The sequence below is a fragment of the Elgaria multicarinata genome, chromosome 16, assembly GCF_023053635.1.
Source record: "Elgaria multicarinata webbii isolate HBS135686 ecotype San Diego chromosome 16, rElgMul1.1.pri, whole genome shotgun sequence".
NCBI classification, from domain to species: Eukaryota; Metazoa; Chordata; class Lepidosauria; order Squamata; family Anguidae; genus Elgaria; species Elgaria multicarinata.
This window is the reverse complement of record NC_086186.1, coordinates 17,892,746-17,908,791: the sequence shown is the minus strand read 5'-3', so window position 1 is coordinate 17,908,791 and position 16,046 is coordinate 17,892,746. Positions and strand designations below refer to the sequence as shown.

The 16,046-nt window shown below is 44.7% G+C and overlaps 1 protein-coding gene across 1 annotated transcript; it reads left to right on the top strand.

Annotated features, from left to right (window-relative positions):
• Nucleotides 1–4,360: 4,360 nt before the first annotated feature.
• Nucleotides 4,361–14,934, top strand: CFAP161 (cilia and flagella associated protein 161). Its single transcript, XM_063142336.1, has 7 exons — nucleotides 4,361–4,458; nucleotides 4,888–4,977; nucleotides 5,848–6,086; nucleotides 7,117–7,201; nucleotides 9,810–9,968; nucleotides 12,326–12,399; nucleotides 14,677–14,934. Exons 1-7 carry the CDS (start codon nucleotides 4,369–4,371, stop codon nucleotides 14,867–14,869), a joined length of 930 nt encoding a protein of 309 aa, XP_062998406.1. The 5' UTR covers nucleotides 4,361–4,368; the 3' UTR covers nucleotides 14,870–14,934.
• The last annotated feature ends 1,112 nt before the right edge of the window (nucleotides 14,935–16,046 follow it).

Below are 16,046 nucleotides of genomic sequence, written 5' to 3'. Positions count from 1 at the left end.
CATAGGATTGGCCTGTTAACTGGAAGCAATTTGCCTTTCAAGTACTTCAGTTACCAGCACACAGCAAACACTCTGTGATAAAACAGCTCTCCTAATTAAAATCTCAGGCTTAAGCTGCTGCTGTTGTTATCACCACCATCATCATAATCAACAATAAAAGCAACAACAACGATATTAATAGCAGAAAACAAGTTCAGATTCAAAGCACAACTTCTTTATGATACTGGTAGGTTTCATTAGATTATTCTAAATTGTCTAAACTCTATGTCACTTGTGTTGCCTCCAAAACCAAAATGTGACAGTTCCAATAGACTTAAGCAAAACTGAATGATTATTCATCCTTGTTATATAAGACAGAGCGCGGAGGTGTTTGTGACCCAGCTTAAAAGGAACATGGCACCATAAGCAAGAAGATGAATTGACCCAAGTATTCCACAAGATGGCGCTGCCGTATCAAAGTTCTGAGCCAAATGAACGAACCATTTTATGGGTCTTGAGTCTATGGCTTGGCAACGGATTGTCAAAACACGATTCCCTGTGAACTGTGGTACATACTTTCACTTAGATGGTATGGGTGTACCCCACTCTCTAAATGTTAGATGATTTAAAGTTTGCATAGAATCATAGAATAGCAGAGTTGGAAGGGGCCTACAAGGCCAACGAGTCCAACCCCCTGCTCAATGCAGGAATCCACCCTAAAGCATCCCTGACAGAGGGTTGTCCAGCTGCCTCTTGAATACCTCTAGTGTGGGAGAGCCCACAACCTCCCTAGGTAACTGATTCCATTGTCGTAGTGCTCTAACAGTCAGGAAGGTTTTCCTGCTGTCCAGCTGGAATCTGGCTTCCTTTAACTTGAGCCTGTTATTCTGTGTCCTGCACTCTGGGAGGATCGAGAAGAGATCCTGGCCCTCCTCTGTGTGACAACCTTTCAAGGACTTGAAGACTGCTATCATGTCTCCCCTGAATCTTCTCTTCTCCAGGCTAAACATGCCCAGTTCTTTCAGTCTCTCTTCATAGGGCTTTGTTTCTAGACCTCTGATCATTCTGGTTGCCCTCTTCTGAACACGCTCCAGCTTGTCTGCGTCCTTCTTGAATTGTGGAGCCCAGAACTGGACGCAATACTCTAGATGAGGCCTAACCAGGGCCGAATAGAGAGGAACCAGTACCTCACGTGATTTGGAAGCTATACTTCTATTAATGCAGCCCAAAATAACATTTGCCTTTCTTGCAGCCATATCACACTGTTGGCTCATATTCAGCTTGCGATCTATAACAATTCCAAGATCCTTCTCGTTTGTAGTATTGCTGAGCCAAGTATCCCCCATCTTGTAACTGTGCATTTGATTTCTGTTTCCTAAGTGTAGAACTTGGCATTTATCCCTATTAAATTTCATTCTGTTGTTTTCAGCCCAGCACTCCAGCCTATCAAGATCACTTTGAAGTTTGTTTCTGTCTTCCAGGGTATTAGCTATCCCACCCAATTTTGTGTCATCTGCAAATTTGATAAGCGTTCCCTGCACCTCCTCGTCCAAATCATTAATAAAAATGTTGAAGAGCACTGGGCCCAGGACTGAGCCCTGCGGCACCCCACTTGTTGCCTGTCCCCAGTTTGAGAACGTTCCATTGATAAGTACTCTTTGAGTCCGATTCTGTAGCCAACTGTGAATCCACCTAATAATTGTTGTGAAATCACAGCTTACCCACATGCCGGACTATCTCCCCTATGATCACCACATATACATGCAACTTGTACATGGCCACCCACCACAAACTGCTCCATGGTAGGAAAGATCGTGATGAGTTGTTATGTTGTGATATTGATTACTGTTATTTTATTTATGTATTTTGATGTATTTAATGTATTTTGATGTATTTTAAGCCTTCAGGATGGGATGTCAAAGAAATCCACAAGGGAATCAAATGAATTTGGATTTTTATCCATCTGGCCTGTGGATTCTGCAGCAGATAATTTTCTTTCCAAATCACACAGATTTTGTGGGCTTGCAGATTTCTTTTACTTTCTGGAATTTTGTGCAAATGTAGTCATAGGGAAAAAAATGGCCAAAAATGTGTATTCCCCCCTTGCTAAAGCTAAAGCATAAAAATGTGTATTTTAGGGTGGGTGGGTGCATTTGGGGGGGGGAATTCTGCATTTGTACAAAATTTCTGCAAATGTGAATTTACACAAATTTGGAAAAAATGGGAAAAATCCGATTCCACCAATGAGTGGATGACACAACAAAAGACTCCTGACAATCTGCAAAACACAAAATCCATATATTTTTATGAAATCCATACATCACTACCTCAGGCATAAATCTGTTGGTTATTGTATTGTTGTTTTTACAAATATTTTCTTGGGATGGATGAATCAGTCAAGATTGATTTTGCTTTGATTCTAATTTTTCCAAGGTTAAAGCTTTTCCTTTCCTGATTCCATATCAGATTGCATTTGGGGGGGGTGTACAAAAATTGTACGTCTCTCTCTCTCTCTCTCTCTCTCTCTCTGTGTACCCCTAGATGTACAAATTCCTCCATTGAATGAAGCATTTTTGTGTGCATTTTTTTTTTAAAAAAAGATACGTTGCATGTATACATTATTTTTAAAAAAATGTAAGCATTTTTGTCTGCAGTGTGTGTGTGTGTATGTGTACTGCATTGCAAAGTCTGGATATATACAGATTAGAGCAGCAAACTGTATTCTGGCTCGTGTTCAGATTCGAGAAGTGTAAATTTGGTAGGTTTGCATTGAAATTCAAGCCAAATTTCTCACTCATCCCTATTATATCCCAACTGGAATATTCAAATTCATTATGAATGGGTATGAGTAGTGTGAGTCCCAAAACTTGAGCTGTAGGGCCTGTTTTCAACAATCCCCTCCTTTTCTAGTTTTATTCCATTTACCATTTCAATTTCCCTGGCCCTTTTCTTCTGTGTGATGTCTCACCTTACATTGTAAGCCTGTGGAGGCTTGTCAGTTATTGCAATAGCGATGATGTCTGGTTCAAGAACGTTAGAAACAAGAGAAAACTTATATAGACATCTTCACACTGCATGGCCTCAACCTGGAGAGGTAATACCTGACATCACTCGTCTAGAGCAAATGCCATGGGTTTGAAAATTCCTTCCTCACCAGAATGCCAGATTGGCTTCAGAGATTGAAGAGGAGCTGAAGAGGACACAAGTGGAAACATCTTTCTTTATGATTATAAGGCTGCAGTCCTTTGCACACTTCCCTGAGAGAAAGCCCCATTGAACATTATGGGACTTACGTCTAAGAAAACATGCCTATAGTTGATCTATAGAGCTGTAATGGCATGGACCTAGGAGTGAATCCTATTTAACTTAATGGGTTTACTTATTTCTGAATATGCATGACTCCCATTACATGGGAATATTTCTGTTATGTTGATTAATGTAATAATTTTAAGTCAGACTTCCCAAGCTGATACCCTGCAGATATGTTGGACTACAAGTCCCATCATGCTAGCTGGGGCATTGAGGTGTTGTCGTCCAACACTTCTGCAGGACACCCAGGTTGGGAAAGCCTGGTTTAAATGATTAAGGGATCCAGAACAAACTTGTCTGAAGTTATGTTTGATGCTTTCAAAATAATTATCCCTCCCTCTCTCTCTCTCCCTCTCTCTCTCTAACGCATACAATATGTATTTATATCCAGTTTTCATCTCTCTCTCTCTCTCTCTCTCTCTCTCTCTCTCTCTCACACACACACACACACACACACACACACACACACCAAACTTGTCTGAAGTTATGTTTGATGCTGTCAAAATAATTATCCCTCCCTCTCTCTCTCTCCCTCTCTCTCTCTAACTCATACAATATGTATTTATATTCAGTTTTCATCTCTCTCTCTCTCTCTCTCTCTCTCTCTCTCTCTCTCTCACACACACACACACACACACACACACACACACACACACCAAACTTGTCTGAAGTTATGTTTGATGCTTTCAAAATAATTACCCCTCCCTCCCTCCCTCCCTCCCTCCCTCTCTCTCTCTCTCTCTCACACACACACACACACACACACTCTATGTATTTAAATCCAGTCTCTCTCTCTCTCTCTCTCTCTCTCTCTCTCTCTGTCTCTCTGACCTCCTCTCTGCCATATAGGTTAAAGAGATGCAAAAGAGCTCCCATCTCCTTTCTCATCCATTCCATTTCGTTCTGATTGGCTCATAGCCCTCCTCCTGCAGAGCCAATCCCAGGCATTCATGGTCCCCATAGCAACCTGTAAACCCAACACAGATCAGCTGCCTCGCTTGGAGCAGTTTGCTCTGCCTCTGCCAGGCTGATCCACTTTTGCCACTTCCTCTTCCAAGCCCAAATTCTGCACCAGCCAACATGTTCAACAAGAGGACAAGCACAAGCGGCAGGGATTACAGCCCCGGGGTGCTTATTGGCAACTGGAACGAAGACGTGTCTCTTGAAGAGGTAATTAAAAACCCTTCTTCCTCTAGCCCTTGTTTTATTTTATTTATTTTCTCTCTTGGATTTACTTAAACTGGGGTGTGTCTGTTTGTACATCTGTTGACAGTTTCCCCGATGAGAGAGCACCATAAAGGGTCAGAAATGCAATGGATCAATCAATCAGTTCTGGTTTCCCCCATTTTTCTTTTACTCTTGGCGGGGTGTGCCTATGGGGATTTCAAAAGATGTAAAGTGAACATATGTGTGTGTGCGTGTGATGGATCATAGCCACAGGACTCGCTTCTGGTCTATGGTGTTCAATATGCCATCTGCAGGGCTGGCCGTCGCATCCAGAATTCAAGCAGCAATAATATACAGGATGCCTATTAAATGCCTATTATTATTATTATTATTATTATTATTATTATTATTATTATTATTATTTTAAAATAGGATTGCCTGAAAGATTTTTTATACAGAAGAGAAAGAGGAGAGCTTCTAATCCAGAGGTCAAAAAAACTAAAAGAGACCCTTTACAAGAAGGTATCCAATTCTTATTCGTTATTTTATATGCTATGATGGCGCTTAAGGTGGGGTGCACAGGGTGCCCAGGCTGACCCCTAACCAAACACTGAACAGACCATGGCCTAATCTACACCAAGCAGGATATTACACTATGAAAGCAGTATAAAAGTGGTATATAAAGGGCAGAAACTATGCTACTGCTTTATTTATAGCAGTATTGATGTGCTCTGACACTGTTGGGGCCCGTTGACGCATACCATATACCGCTTTCATACCACTTTCATAGTGCTATATCCTGCTTGATGTAGCTCCTGCCTTTTATATACCACTTTCATACTGCTTTCATAGTGTAATATCCTGCTTGGTGTAGATTAGGCCCTAGTTGTACTTAGCTTTAAAAAGATGGCTGTATTATGTTTCTTCAGACTATGTCTCCTTACGGGCCTCATTGTAAATTATGAATGTTTTCATTACTGACTAGGGATGTCTGAGAATTCTGTTTCAGTTTGCAAATCTTGCCCTGCTTGCAACCATGAGCTGGAGCACATGGAAAACATGTGCTCGTCGCTGAGCTATGACCCTTCTCCAACTTGATGCAGCTTTTGCTAGCCCTGACAGGGGTTATATCTTGTAAGCTGTACTCATCTTATGTATGAAAATTCTGGCATCTCCCTTGTTGTTAACAGTTTGGCTTGATGGCCGAAATTATGTATTAGAAAGGAATCAATGGAATGGAACATTCAAAATGTGCTGTAATTCTTGCATTCCCAACCTGGTGGCATCCAGATATTGTTGGACTCCAAATCCCAGCAGCCCCAGCCAACAATATTTGGGAGGGCACCTGGGTGGGAAAGGATTCTTATCATCTTTCCTGTCTCTAAAAACCAGGAGCAGCTCTCCATTTCAAAAGATGGGTTTATCCACTTCGGAGACACCGTTCTGTTGGTGAGCCCAGACAACAACAAATCACCCATGGAGAATTTACCTGCTGTGTCCGGGAATCTGTCCCTGGCTGTTAATCCCGATGAAGCGTCTGTGCATACATCTGCTAAGCTGCCTGTCCCCTGTGGATTGAGCGCATTCAGAAGCGTGACCCCAATTGGTCGGAATGCATTTCGGATTTTAAGGTTGGAGACACTGGTTAAATCATTTAATACAGTAGGTCCCATGAAGTGTGCCTTTCCTTCTCTGTACTAATTTTTTAAAGAGGAAAAATAAAGTATTGTTTCCAATAAGACAGGCCAGGACAGCCTAATTTTAAAAGCCCTTTTATCTTTTCACACTTCAGGCAAGAGTGAACAGTCCGCTAGGGTGAGGAGGAAGAGGGGGGTGAGAGAGAGAGAGAGAGAGAGAGAGAGAGAGAGAGAGAGATCGACTGAGAAAAGGGTGTCAGAATGAGAGAGAGAGTGTGACAGTGAAAGGGGTGTAATATTTATTTATTTATTTATTTATTTATTTATTTATTTATTTATTTAGAATATTTATATACCACTCCCCATTGAAAAAATTTCGGAGCGGTGTATAAGATAAAATGAAAATAAAAACAGAATAAAAGAGTTAAAACAAAATTTAAAAGAAGCAAAAACAGAGATCAACTGAGAAAGAGGTATTAGAGAGAGAGAGAGAGGTGTTAGAAAGAGAGAGATCGACTGAGAAAGGGGTGTCAGAAAGAGAGAGAGAGAGAGAGTGAAAGGGGTGTGTGAGAGAGAGGTGTAAGAAAGAGAGAGATAGAGAGATCGACTGAGAAAGGGGTGTCAGAAAGAGAGGGAGAGAGACAGTGAAAGGGGTGTGTGTGTGAGAGAGGTGTCAGAAAGAGAGAGAGAGATCAACTGAGAAAGGGTTGTCAGAAAGAGAGTGTGTGTGTGTGACAGTGAAAGGGGTGTAAGAGAGGGAGAGAGAGGTGTCAGAAAGAGAGAGATTGACTGAGAAAGGGGTGGGGGTCTTGCCTTGGTGAACAGTAGGTCAATAGGTCTATGTGGAACCACCAGGAGCATGCTTTCAGATGACCTCAGTGACTGGGCAGGTTGATAGGGGATAAGGTGCTCTCTCATTTTTCAGATTGTAAGCTCCTTGGGGCAGTGTACACTGATGGTGCTATAAAAAGAAGGAATGGCTTGCCTTTTTAGTAACATGCTGACTTTTGTCTGTTTATTAAAGCACTGAAGGAGAAGCTATGGGAGAGCCCGTGAGGTTTGGGCAGAACTTTGGCCTTGGAACGACAGGAGGGTTTCCAGAACGAATGGTAAGTAAATATGCGTAACGGAGTAGCCCATATCATGTCGATTATTGCAATTCTAGGCTACTATAAACATACCTAGCATGGCAGTTAAGGATGGTGGGGAAATGGTACTGCATTTATTTATTTATTTATTTATTTATTTATTTATTTATTTATTTATTTATTTTGCAATGCAGTTCTTGGCTTCGAAATTGCCAAGATTTCGTTGCATACAAAAATGTGCACATTAGAGAATATGGCATGTAACTTACATAGATTGGGGACAAAGTGCTTACCAAATGTATATGTTAGGGGAAATTGCAATTGAAATCCACTCCTGAAGAAGCCCACCCTGGACCCGATGGTATTAGGCAACTACCGCCCAGTTGCTAACACTCCTTTTTTAGGGAAGGTACTTGAGAGAGTTGTGGCGGAGCAACTGCAGGCACTCTTGGAGGATACTGATTATTTAGATCCATTCCAGTCTGGGTTCCGATCTGGTTACGGGACTGAATCAGCCTTGGTCGCCCTGATGGATGACCTTTATCGAGAGAGGGACAGGAGGAATGCAACCCTGTTAATCCTGCTCGATCTCTCGGCGGCTTTTGATACCATCGACCATGGTATCCTCCTGGGTCGACTCTGTGGGATGGGCATCGGAGGCACTGTTTTACAGTGGTTCTGGTCCTACCTACGGGGTCATTTTCAGAGAGTAGCATTGGGTGACCAGTCCTCAGCCTCCTGGCAATTGAGCTATGGAGTGCCGCAGGGCACCATCTTGCCCCCAATGTTATTTAACATCTATATGAAGCTGTTGGGAGCGGTCATTAGGGGATTTGGAGCTAAATGCCATAAATACGCTGATGACACGCAGCTCTATCTCCCTGTGACAACTGAATCAGGTGAGGCTGTGCAAGTCCTGGACCAGTGCCTAGACTCAGTAATGGGCTGGATGAGGGCCAATAAACTGAGACTAAATCCTGGCAAGACGGAAGCCCTGTGGGTGAGTGGTTCCCGAGTCCGGGAGACAGGCTCATTGCCTGTTCTGGATGGGGTTGCTCTGCCTCTGAAAGAACAGGTTCGTAGTTTGGGGGTACTCTTAGACCCATTTCTATCGTTGGAGGCTCAAGTAGCCGCCATGGCTTGGAGTGCCTTTTACCATCTTCGGTTGGTTCGCCAACTACGGCCTCTCCTGGACAGCGATAGCTCGGCCATGGTGGTACAGGCATTGGTAACCTCAAGATTGGAATACTGCAACGCGCTCTATGTGGGGCTGCCCTTGAAGCTGCTCCGGAAGCTGGAGCTAGTGCAGAATGCTGCAGCTCGGCTGTTGTCTGGAGCTGCTCCTTTCCAGCATGGAACTCCTCTGCTGAGGGAACTGCACTGGCTGCCTATTTGCTACCGGGCCAGGTTGAAGGTTCTTGTACTTGTGTACAAAGCCCTAAACAACTTGGGACCAGGATACCTGAGAGAGCGCCTTCTCCCTTACCAACCTGCCCGGTCACTGAGGTCATCCAAGGGCCTGCTCCTGGTGGTTCCACCTAGATCCATCCTCCGATTGGAATCCACCAGAGGAAGAGCCTTCAGCGTGGTGGCACCCCTCCTGTGGAATTCCCTGCCTCTGGAGGTCAGACAGGCTCCAACCTTGTACTCCTTTCGGCGCCTCCTGAAAACATCTTTATTCCAAGAAGCCTTTCTTTAACATGCAGCCTTGGATTTCTGTGTTGTTGTTTTTTGCTTCTTTTTAAATTTTGTTTTAACTGTTTTATTCTGTTTTTATTTTCATTTTACCTTGTACACCGCTCCGAATTTTTTCCCCCCAATGAGGAGCGGTATATAAATATTCTAAATAAATAATAAATAAATAAATCGAATGTGAATTTTTGTGTGGGATTTAAAAACAAGAAAGAAAAAGTATTACAGACTGCTGCAGAAATGGGATGGGATGGATTTAATTGAATGAATGTGGAACAGACATGGGCTAGATATAGACTGATAGATCCATCATCCTTAATCACTAGAGTTATTGTTAATGGGCCACTCTTTATTTATTATATATTTATTATATTTATATCCTGCCTTTCTTGTGTCATGGAACTTAAGGCACCATACATTTTTTTTTCATTGTAAAACCGGTTGCACAAGTCTAATGGACATCCGCTTGCACAACAGAAAGATTCAGCTGAGCTCTACTAGCACTATTTGTCACCATTGGGTACTGTCCATGGTCACCTATCACCCCCACACACATGCCTTGTAAGACCATTAAATCCAGTATCTAAGCTTACTTAGCTGCACCACTGGCTACATATTACAATTTCATTTTGGCCTCAGAGTCTAACCCTTTGAACAATGTCAATTTGGAGAAGATCCAAAGGGGTTGGATTCCTAGGTCCGTTACTACATCTTCTCGAATTTCCCAAGAGATTACACAGAGTCCTTCATACCCAACAGTTCACTCCAGATCAGCAAACCGAAGGACACAACCGGTGATCATCTGGATCACAGTGTGTCGTAGATATCATGCCAGAACCCGGTCTTTCCCACTCATGTTGGTTGGGCTTTTGTCTTTCATCTCTGTCAATCTACAGTGTTCCAGACAAATCATTCCTTTATGCTTCTTTTCCCCCAGCTCTTTCTAGCGAGCGACCACAAAACGTTTGTGAATAAGGCGAAGAAATCCTCCCTCCAGTCTGTCTTCATGACAGATGAACTTTCCTACTTGGCTTCTTGGCAAGCTACCTTTCTGGACCCACAGTACCGCATGGAATACGAAGGTTTCCCAGTGCCTGTAAGACAATTCTATAGGGCATTATATGTGTATCCTTCCATTCTGACTATATTCTCTTATCTCCCCTGTATCACTCTTCTCTTTGCTGTATCTTCTCTTTACAAGTTCCTATTCTGTACATAGGAGTGGGGGAGAAATGCACTGAGTTCACACTTTAATTATTTAATTCAAACTTGCAAACCAAAACTCCTTTGAAATTGGGATTACTATGGTGTCCCCCCTTAAAAAAGTGTACCAAAGAATGTGCATATTAGAGGAAAGTGCACACAAAAATGTATATATGATGGAAAGTAATGTTACAAGGCATTTTATTAGGGAAATCGCTTGCAAAAATGTGTATGGATTTTCGCGTGGGTTTAAAAACAAAAGACGAATCTCATATGAACCGAGCATAAGTTTGGGAAAGTAAGAAACAGAGAAAATGAAATTCACTGACTCATTCATCCTGTTTCATCTGTGAAGACTTCTCTGTTTCAAGTAGGGATGTGCTCCGCTCCGATTAGGAGCGTAGAAGCAGTAGCGGATTGGCCTGCTCCGCCTTACCCAGAGGCGGAGTAGGAGCGGACCGCGGACCCCCTAGAAGCAAGGCGAAGAGAAGCGCCCATTTTTCGGAGCTCCGAGTTCAGGCGGAGCGCTCCGGTCGCCATCTTGAAAACATTTCGCCATAGGATTGCATTGCGGCAAATAATCGCGCATAACTACGTTGTTTTTGAAGCTATCATTCTGAAAATTCTTGTGCACAGAGAGTCGTGGATGGGGGTAATTTTGAGACCACTCTCACCTCTCTGCGTTGTCTGGGTCGCGTGCTATATTTTTGTGAAAATCGGGTCAACCGCGCGGCTCAAACGGCGTTTTCGGCTTTTCGCCCATAGGATTGCATTGAGGGAAAGAATCGGGGATAACTGGGGGGGGGTTTAAGCTATCATTCTGAAAATTCTTGTGCACAGAGAGTCGTGGATGGGGGTCATTTTGAGACCACTCTCACCTCTCTGCGTTGTCTGGGTCGCGTGCTATATTTTTGTGAAAATCGGGTCAACCGCGTGGCTCAAACGGCGTTTTCGGCTTTTCGCCCATAGGATTGCATTGAGGGAAAGAATCTGGGATAACTGGGGGGGGGGTTTAAGCTATCATTCTGAAAATTCTTGTGCACAGAGAGTCATGGATGGGGGTCATTTTGAGACCACTCTCAACTTTCTGCATCGTACGGGTCGCGGGCTAGACGTTTTTAAAAAATCGGCGGGAAAAATACCTTTTTCAAAGGGCTGAGGGGCAGAGTCAGCTCCCGGTCATGATGATCCCAAAGTTGGAGGAGGGCATAGGCAAAACAGGTAACTTGGGATTCTGGGAAACTTCTCTTTCTTAATCTGAACGGGCTTTTCCCCGTGTTTTTTAACACAGTAGCCCCACCAAATGCACAAACACAACCTGAAATCATATACTAAGCCAAGAATAAGAGATAGAAACACAGCACTGCTCCCCACCCTAACCTTGGTGAACAACTGAATAGATGTGGTGCAAGGGGATGAGCTCCCCTAGGGCATCTCATCGTGGACGTGCCCCCACTCTCTCCTGCACTGGAAGGCCATTAGAGCCTTCCAAAGAGAGTAAAATGGTGGAGCAATGCCTATCATGAGTTGAAGTGAATGGTCACTTTTCAGTGGTGGAGCAATGCCTGTTCTGAGTCGAAGTGAGCGTTTTACTTCTTCTCAGAGCTGTTGGTGGCTGTCAGTGTCTTGAACTGGCAGCTACTTCCCCCTCCCCCGGGCACGTCCCCCTATTGCTGGTAAAAGACAGATATAGCCTTTTTAAAAAAATTCTTCTTGCTGTTTATTGAGCAACACTGCTGCTTTTAATTCCACCCCTCCTTTGTTTATTGATTGATTTATTCCATTTTATATGCATTACTGGCTTATCCTTGGCTCACTTCCTTATGCCCCCAGAAATGCCAGCTGCATGCCTGCCTGCCTTCCCTCCCTCCTCCCCTGCCCACCTCGCAGGGATGTTGTGTGTGGGGTGCCCGATTTTCAAAAATTTGCCAAAAATCAGGGGATGATGGGATTGCTTTGAAACTTGGCGTGCGTGTGTATATCTCCATGAGGTGTCATGGTGCCAAACATGAGGTTTCTAACTTGAACAGAAAAAAAGTTGTATAATTTTTTAGCTTTCAATGCAAGCCTATGGGGGGGGGAACGGAGCTCCGGATCCGGATCCGGAGCTCCGGGCGGAGCGGAGCGGAAGTGGGCGGAGCGGGGGCGGGGCGGAGCGGCCCGATCCGGAAAATGGCGGATCTGCAAGTGAAGCGGAGCGGGGGGTCCGTGCACACCCCTAGTTTCAAGCATTCATTCTTTTTTTTCCAGTCAAACTCAAAGATCCTGATCATTCACAGTCATACAAATCAGGGGTTGGCCGTTCCCCGGAACTTTTGGATATGGTAAGTTAGAGCACTATGAGAATGGAACCCATGACCTAGGGAGGTTGTGGTCTCTCCCCCACTAGAGGCCTTAAAGAGGCAGCTGGACAACCATCTGTCAGGTATGCTTTAAGGTGGATTCCTGCGCTGAGCAGGGTGTTGGACTCAATGGCTTTATAGGCCCCTTCCAACTCTACTATTATGTGATTCTATGATTCTTAGTGACTACTGTAATGGTGGCATCTCTGCACCATGAACCTATATTGGCCTTAGACCAGTTTGAAGCATATGAAAGCCTTACACAAAGGACCCTGGGAAGTGTCATTTGATGAGACATTGGGAACTCCCAGTTAGAGATCTCTGCCCCATCCTTTCGCAGTCAATGGCAGTTCCCAGGTTTTCCAACAGAAAGGAAATGAGTTTTCAACCACTGTGGTGCTGAAAAGTAGGGGTGTGCACGGACCCCCCGCTCCACCCTGCCCATACTCCTCTCCTCTTCGCTGCGGAGCTCCGGCTCCGAATCGGAGCTCCGCAGTGGAAGGGAGTGGCACCAGGTAAGGCCAGGAGAGGAGGGCGGGGAGGTTACCGGGCCCTTCCACCGTGCGGCGACGGCGGCAGAGCCCAGTAAGGGACCAAGGGGGAGGGGGGCCTTACCTGCCTCTGTCCGCGGCCCGTCGGCTTCTTCAATTGAGCCCGCGGTTCAACCAGGAAGTCTGGGCCGCATCCAGACTTCCTGGTTGAACCGCGGGCTCAATTGAAGAAGCCGACGGACCGCGGATGGACACAGGTAAGGGAGAGGAGGGGGGGGTTACCGGGCCCTGCCGCTGTCGCCGCATGGGCGACAGCGACAGCGGCAGGGCCCGGTAAACCCCACTTACCTTTCCAGCGGAGCTCCGGATCGAGGCGAAGGATCCGCCTTCACCTTGATCCTCTTCGCCACGCTCCGCCGGCCCCCCAATCCTCTTCGCCTCCGCCTTAAGGGCAGGCGAAGCCCCCCGCTCTGCTCCTGCTTCTCCGGTCCGATTAGAAGCGGAGCACATCTCTACTGAAAAGTCCTCCCACATTTCTTTTGATTATTCTCATTTAACTGGATAGAAATCATTTGCCTTTGAAAAAATGTGCAAAGGAGAAGAACTAGAATTTTGGAGAAATTCTCACGGGTGGGGTTCGAGGATCTCACCCTACTTATGAGGCAGCCAACAAGTATGTGAGTGTCTTGTCATTCATTGCGCAATCATCTCTCTGGCAGCCAGCAGCCTCCCAAGTCCCTCTGCCAACTCCTTTCCATTTTCTACTGAGGCTCCCAAATCAGGGCTCATCTGCACCAAGTAGGATATTCCACTATGAAAACGGTATATAAATGGCAGGAGCCACACTATCTTATAGCAGTATTGAAGTGCACTGACAACTGTTGTGGCCCATGACACATCTTCACCAAGCAGTATATAACACTATGAAAGTAGTATATGGTATATGTCTTGGGCCCCAATTGCAGCCTCGTGTGGTGCAGAGAGGTAAAGCAGCAGTTTCTGCAGCTGAAACTCTCCCCATGGCCTGAGTTCGATCCCAGCAGAAGCTGGTTTCAGGCAGCCGGCTCAGGTCAACTCAGCCTTCCATCCTCCCGAGGTCTGTAAATGAGTACCCAGCTAGCTGGGGGAAAGGTAATAATGGCCGGGGAAGGCAACGGCAAACCACCCCGCTATAAGGCCTGCCAAGAAAAACGTCAGTGAAAGCTGGCGTCCCTCCAAGAGTCAGTAATGACTCAGTGCTTGCACAAGAGGTTCCTTCCCTTCCTTCCCTTGGGCCCCAAGAGTTGTCAGTGCACTTCAATACCACTATAAAGCAGTAGCGTGGCTCCTGCCTTTCATATACTGCTTTCATAGTGGAATATCCTGCTTGGTGTAGATGAGCCCTCAGTCTGCAGTGAATCAGGCTAGTTCTCAGATTTTATGCACTTTCCCCACAGGTTCTGAAGTTTCTGTTTAATTTGATCAAATTTGTACAGATCCAGCCATTTCCCCAAATTGCTCAGAAGTTTATGCAACTCACTCAGAAATTTGCACAAATTGCAGAACCTGCAAACGCGAATGCACAAAAAAGTTCCAGGAGTCTGGAGAAAAGCCTGCAGCTTGGCTGGCAGATGCAAAGGTAGTTGTACATGCCACGGATCTCTGCTGAGTCACAAAAGAACTGGGTTTCCCAGCGACAGAGATCCCTAAACACATGTAGTGATTCTCAGGCTGAGACTAAAGAAACGTACAATCGTCATTGAAGATTTTCTGGTGTTTTCTTTTAAAGGACATACTTTGGAAAGGAATACGAAGTCAACTGTCATACCTATCTCGATTCCCATAAAGCTGAAGAAGACAAGAATTATTGGGTAGTAGTCACTGGGAACCCAAGTGATGAGTTGACCACCATGTTTGATCGGCCTCCGCCTCCATCGGAGGAGACAAGGGTGCAAAACAGTGAACTCCACACAGAGACATAATTGCCCATGCTTTGAAAAGGAAACATGTTAAAAGTTCGCTTCCATTAGTGATCTTGTAGAAAAGAGAGAGAAAAAGACAGAACTGAATAGGTGAATGATAGTCCAAACACAGATTCTTCATTCAAGCTAAAGAAGAACGCAAGCATATTTCAAAAAGCGATGAAAATATAACGTTATTCTATTCTACTCTTTTAAAAAGAAGGAAAACGGAATACCGAATGCAATGTCAGTAAAACAAATCCGGATTCCTTTTTCTTTTTTTTAAGCACCTTGACCATCTCCATACTATTTTTTAGTCTGACCACTAGATGGCGGCAACTTTTTAAAATAAAGGTATGCATCAAGGTGAATGATATATTTCAGTTTAATGATCTTCAGGGCGGAACTACGTGTTAGACCAGTGAAGAGAAGTTTCCTTAACATGTGCCCGCCAGATAGCATGAATAAGTGGTGGTATTTATAGGGAAGAGTGGGAAGTAGAGAGTGTTTTTTTTACTCTTCCTGCATCTCTCCAGTTTTTCCTCATAGCCAGAAGGGGAGGGGAACTGTAAAATAAATAGATAAGTGGGGCATTAGCAGGGAACAACCAGTGGATTTTGAAGAACATTGTGCTCATATCCTGCTTGTGGGTTTCCCTTGGGTAGCATGTTGGCCACTTTGTGCACAGAATGGTGGACTAGATGGTCCCTTGGTCTGATCCAGCAGGGCTCTTCTGATGTTCTTAAGTTTATCTAGTCTGCAGCGGCATCCATTTCTCTGAACACTGCAAGCCCAACTCTTGCCTCTCCAGGCTGCTATCACATGGCTCCTATTCCGAGGGAGAGTGGCCTGCAGCAGAAAGCCCACTGTTACCTCTGATAGGAGATAACAGCAGGGAGAAGAAGCCTTCAGGGGGTGATGCTTGAGGAAGCGGTCTCAACCGAGGCCTTGTGGGCTGGCTGGATTATCCTGGCAGGCTAAATTTGGCCTGTGGGCTGGAGATTCCCCGTCTCTGGTTCAAAGTATGGTTAGTGAGAACAAGTCTGGATCAAACTGTGGTTTCAGATCCTAGGTTGTGCTGAAACTGCCTGTATTAGTTGTATTGTCTTTGCTTTTATTACGTATGTGGCCCTTAGAGCTTTGGTTATAGGGTGATTCATAAATTGATTGATTGATGAATGAACGAACGAACAAACTA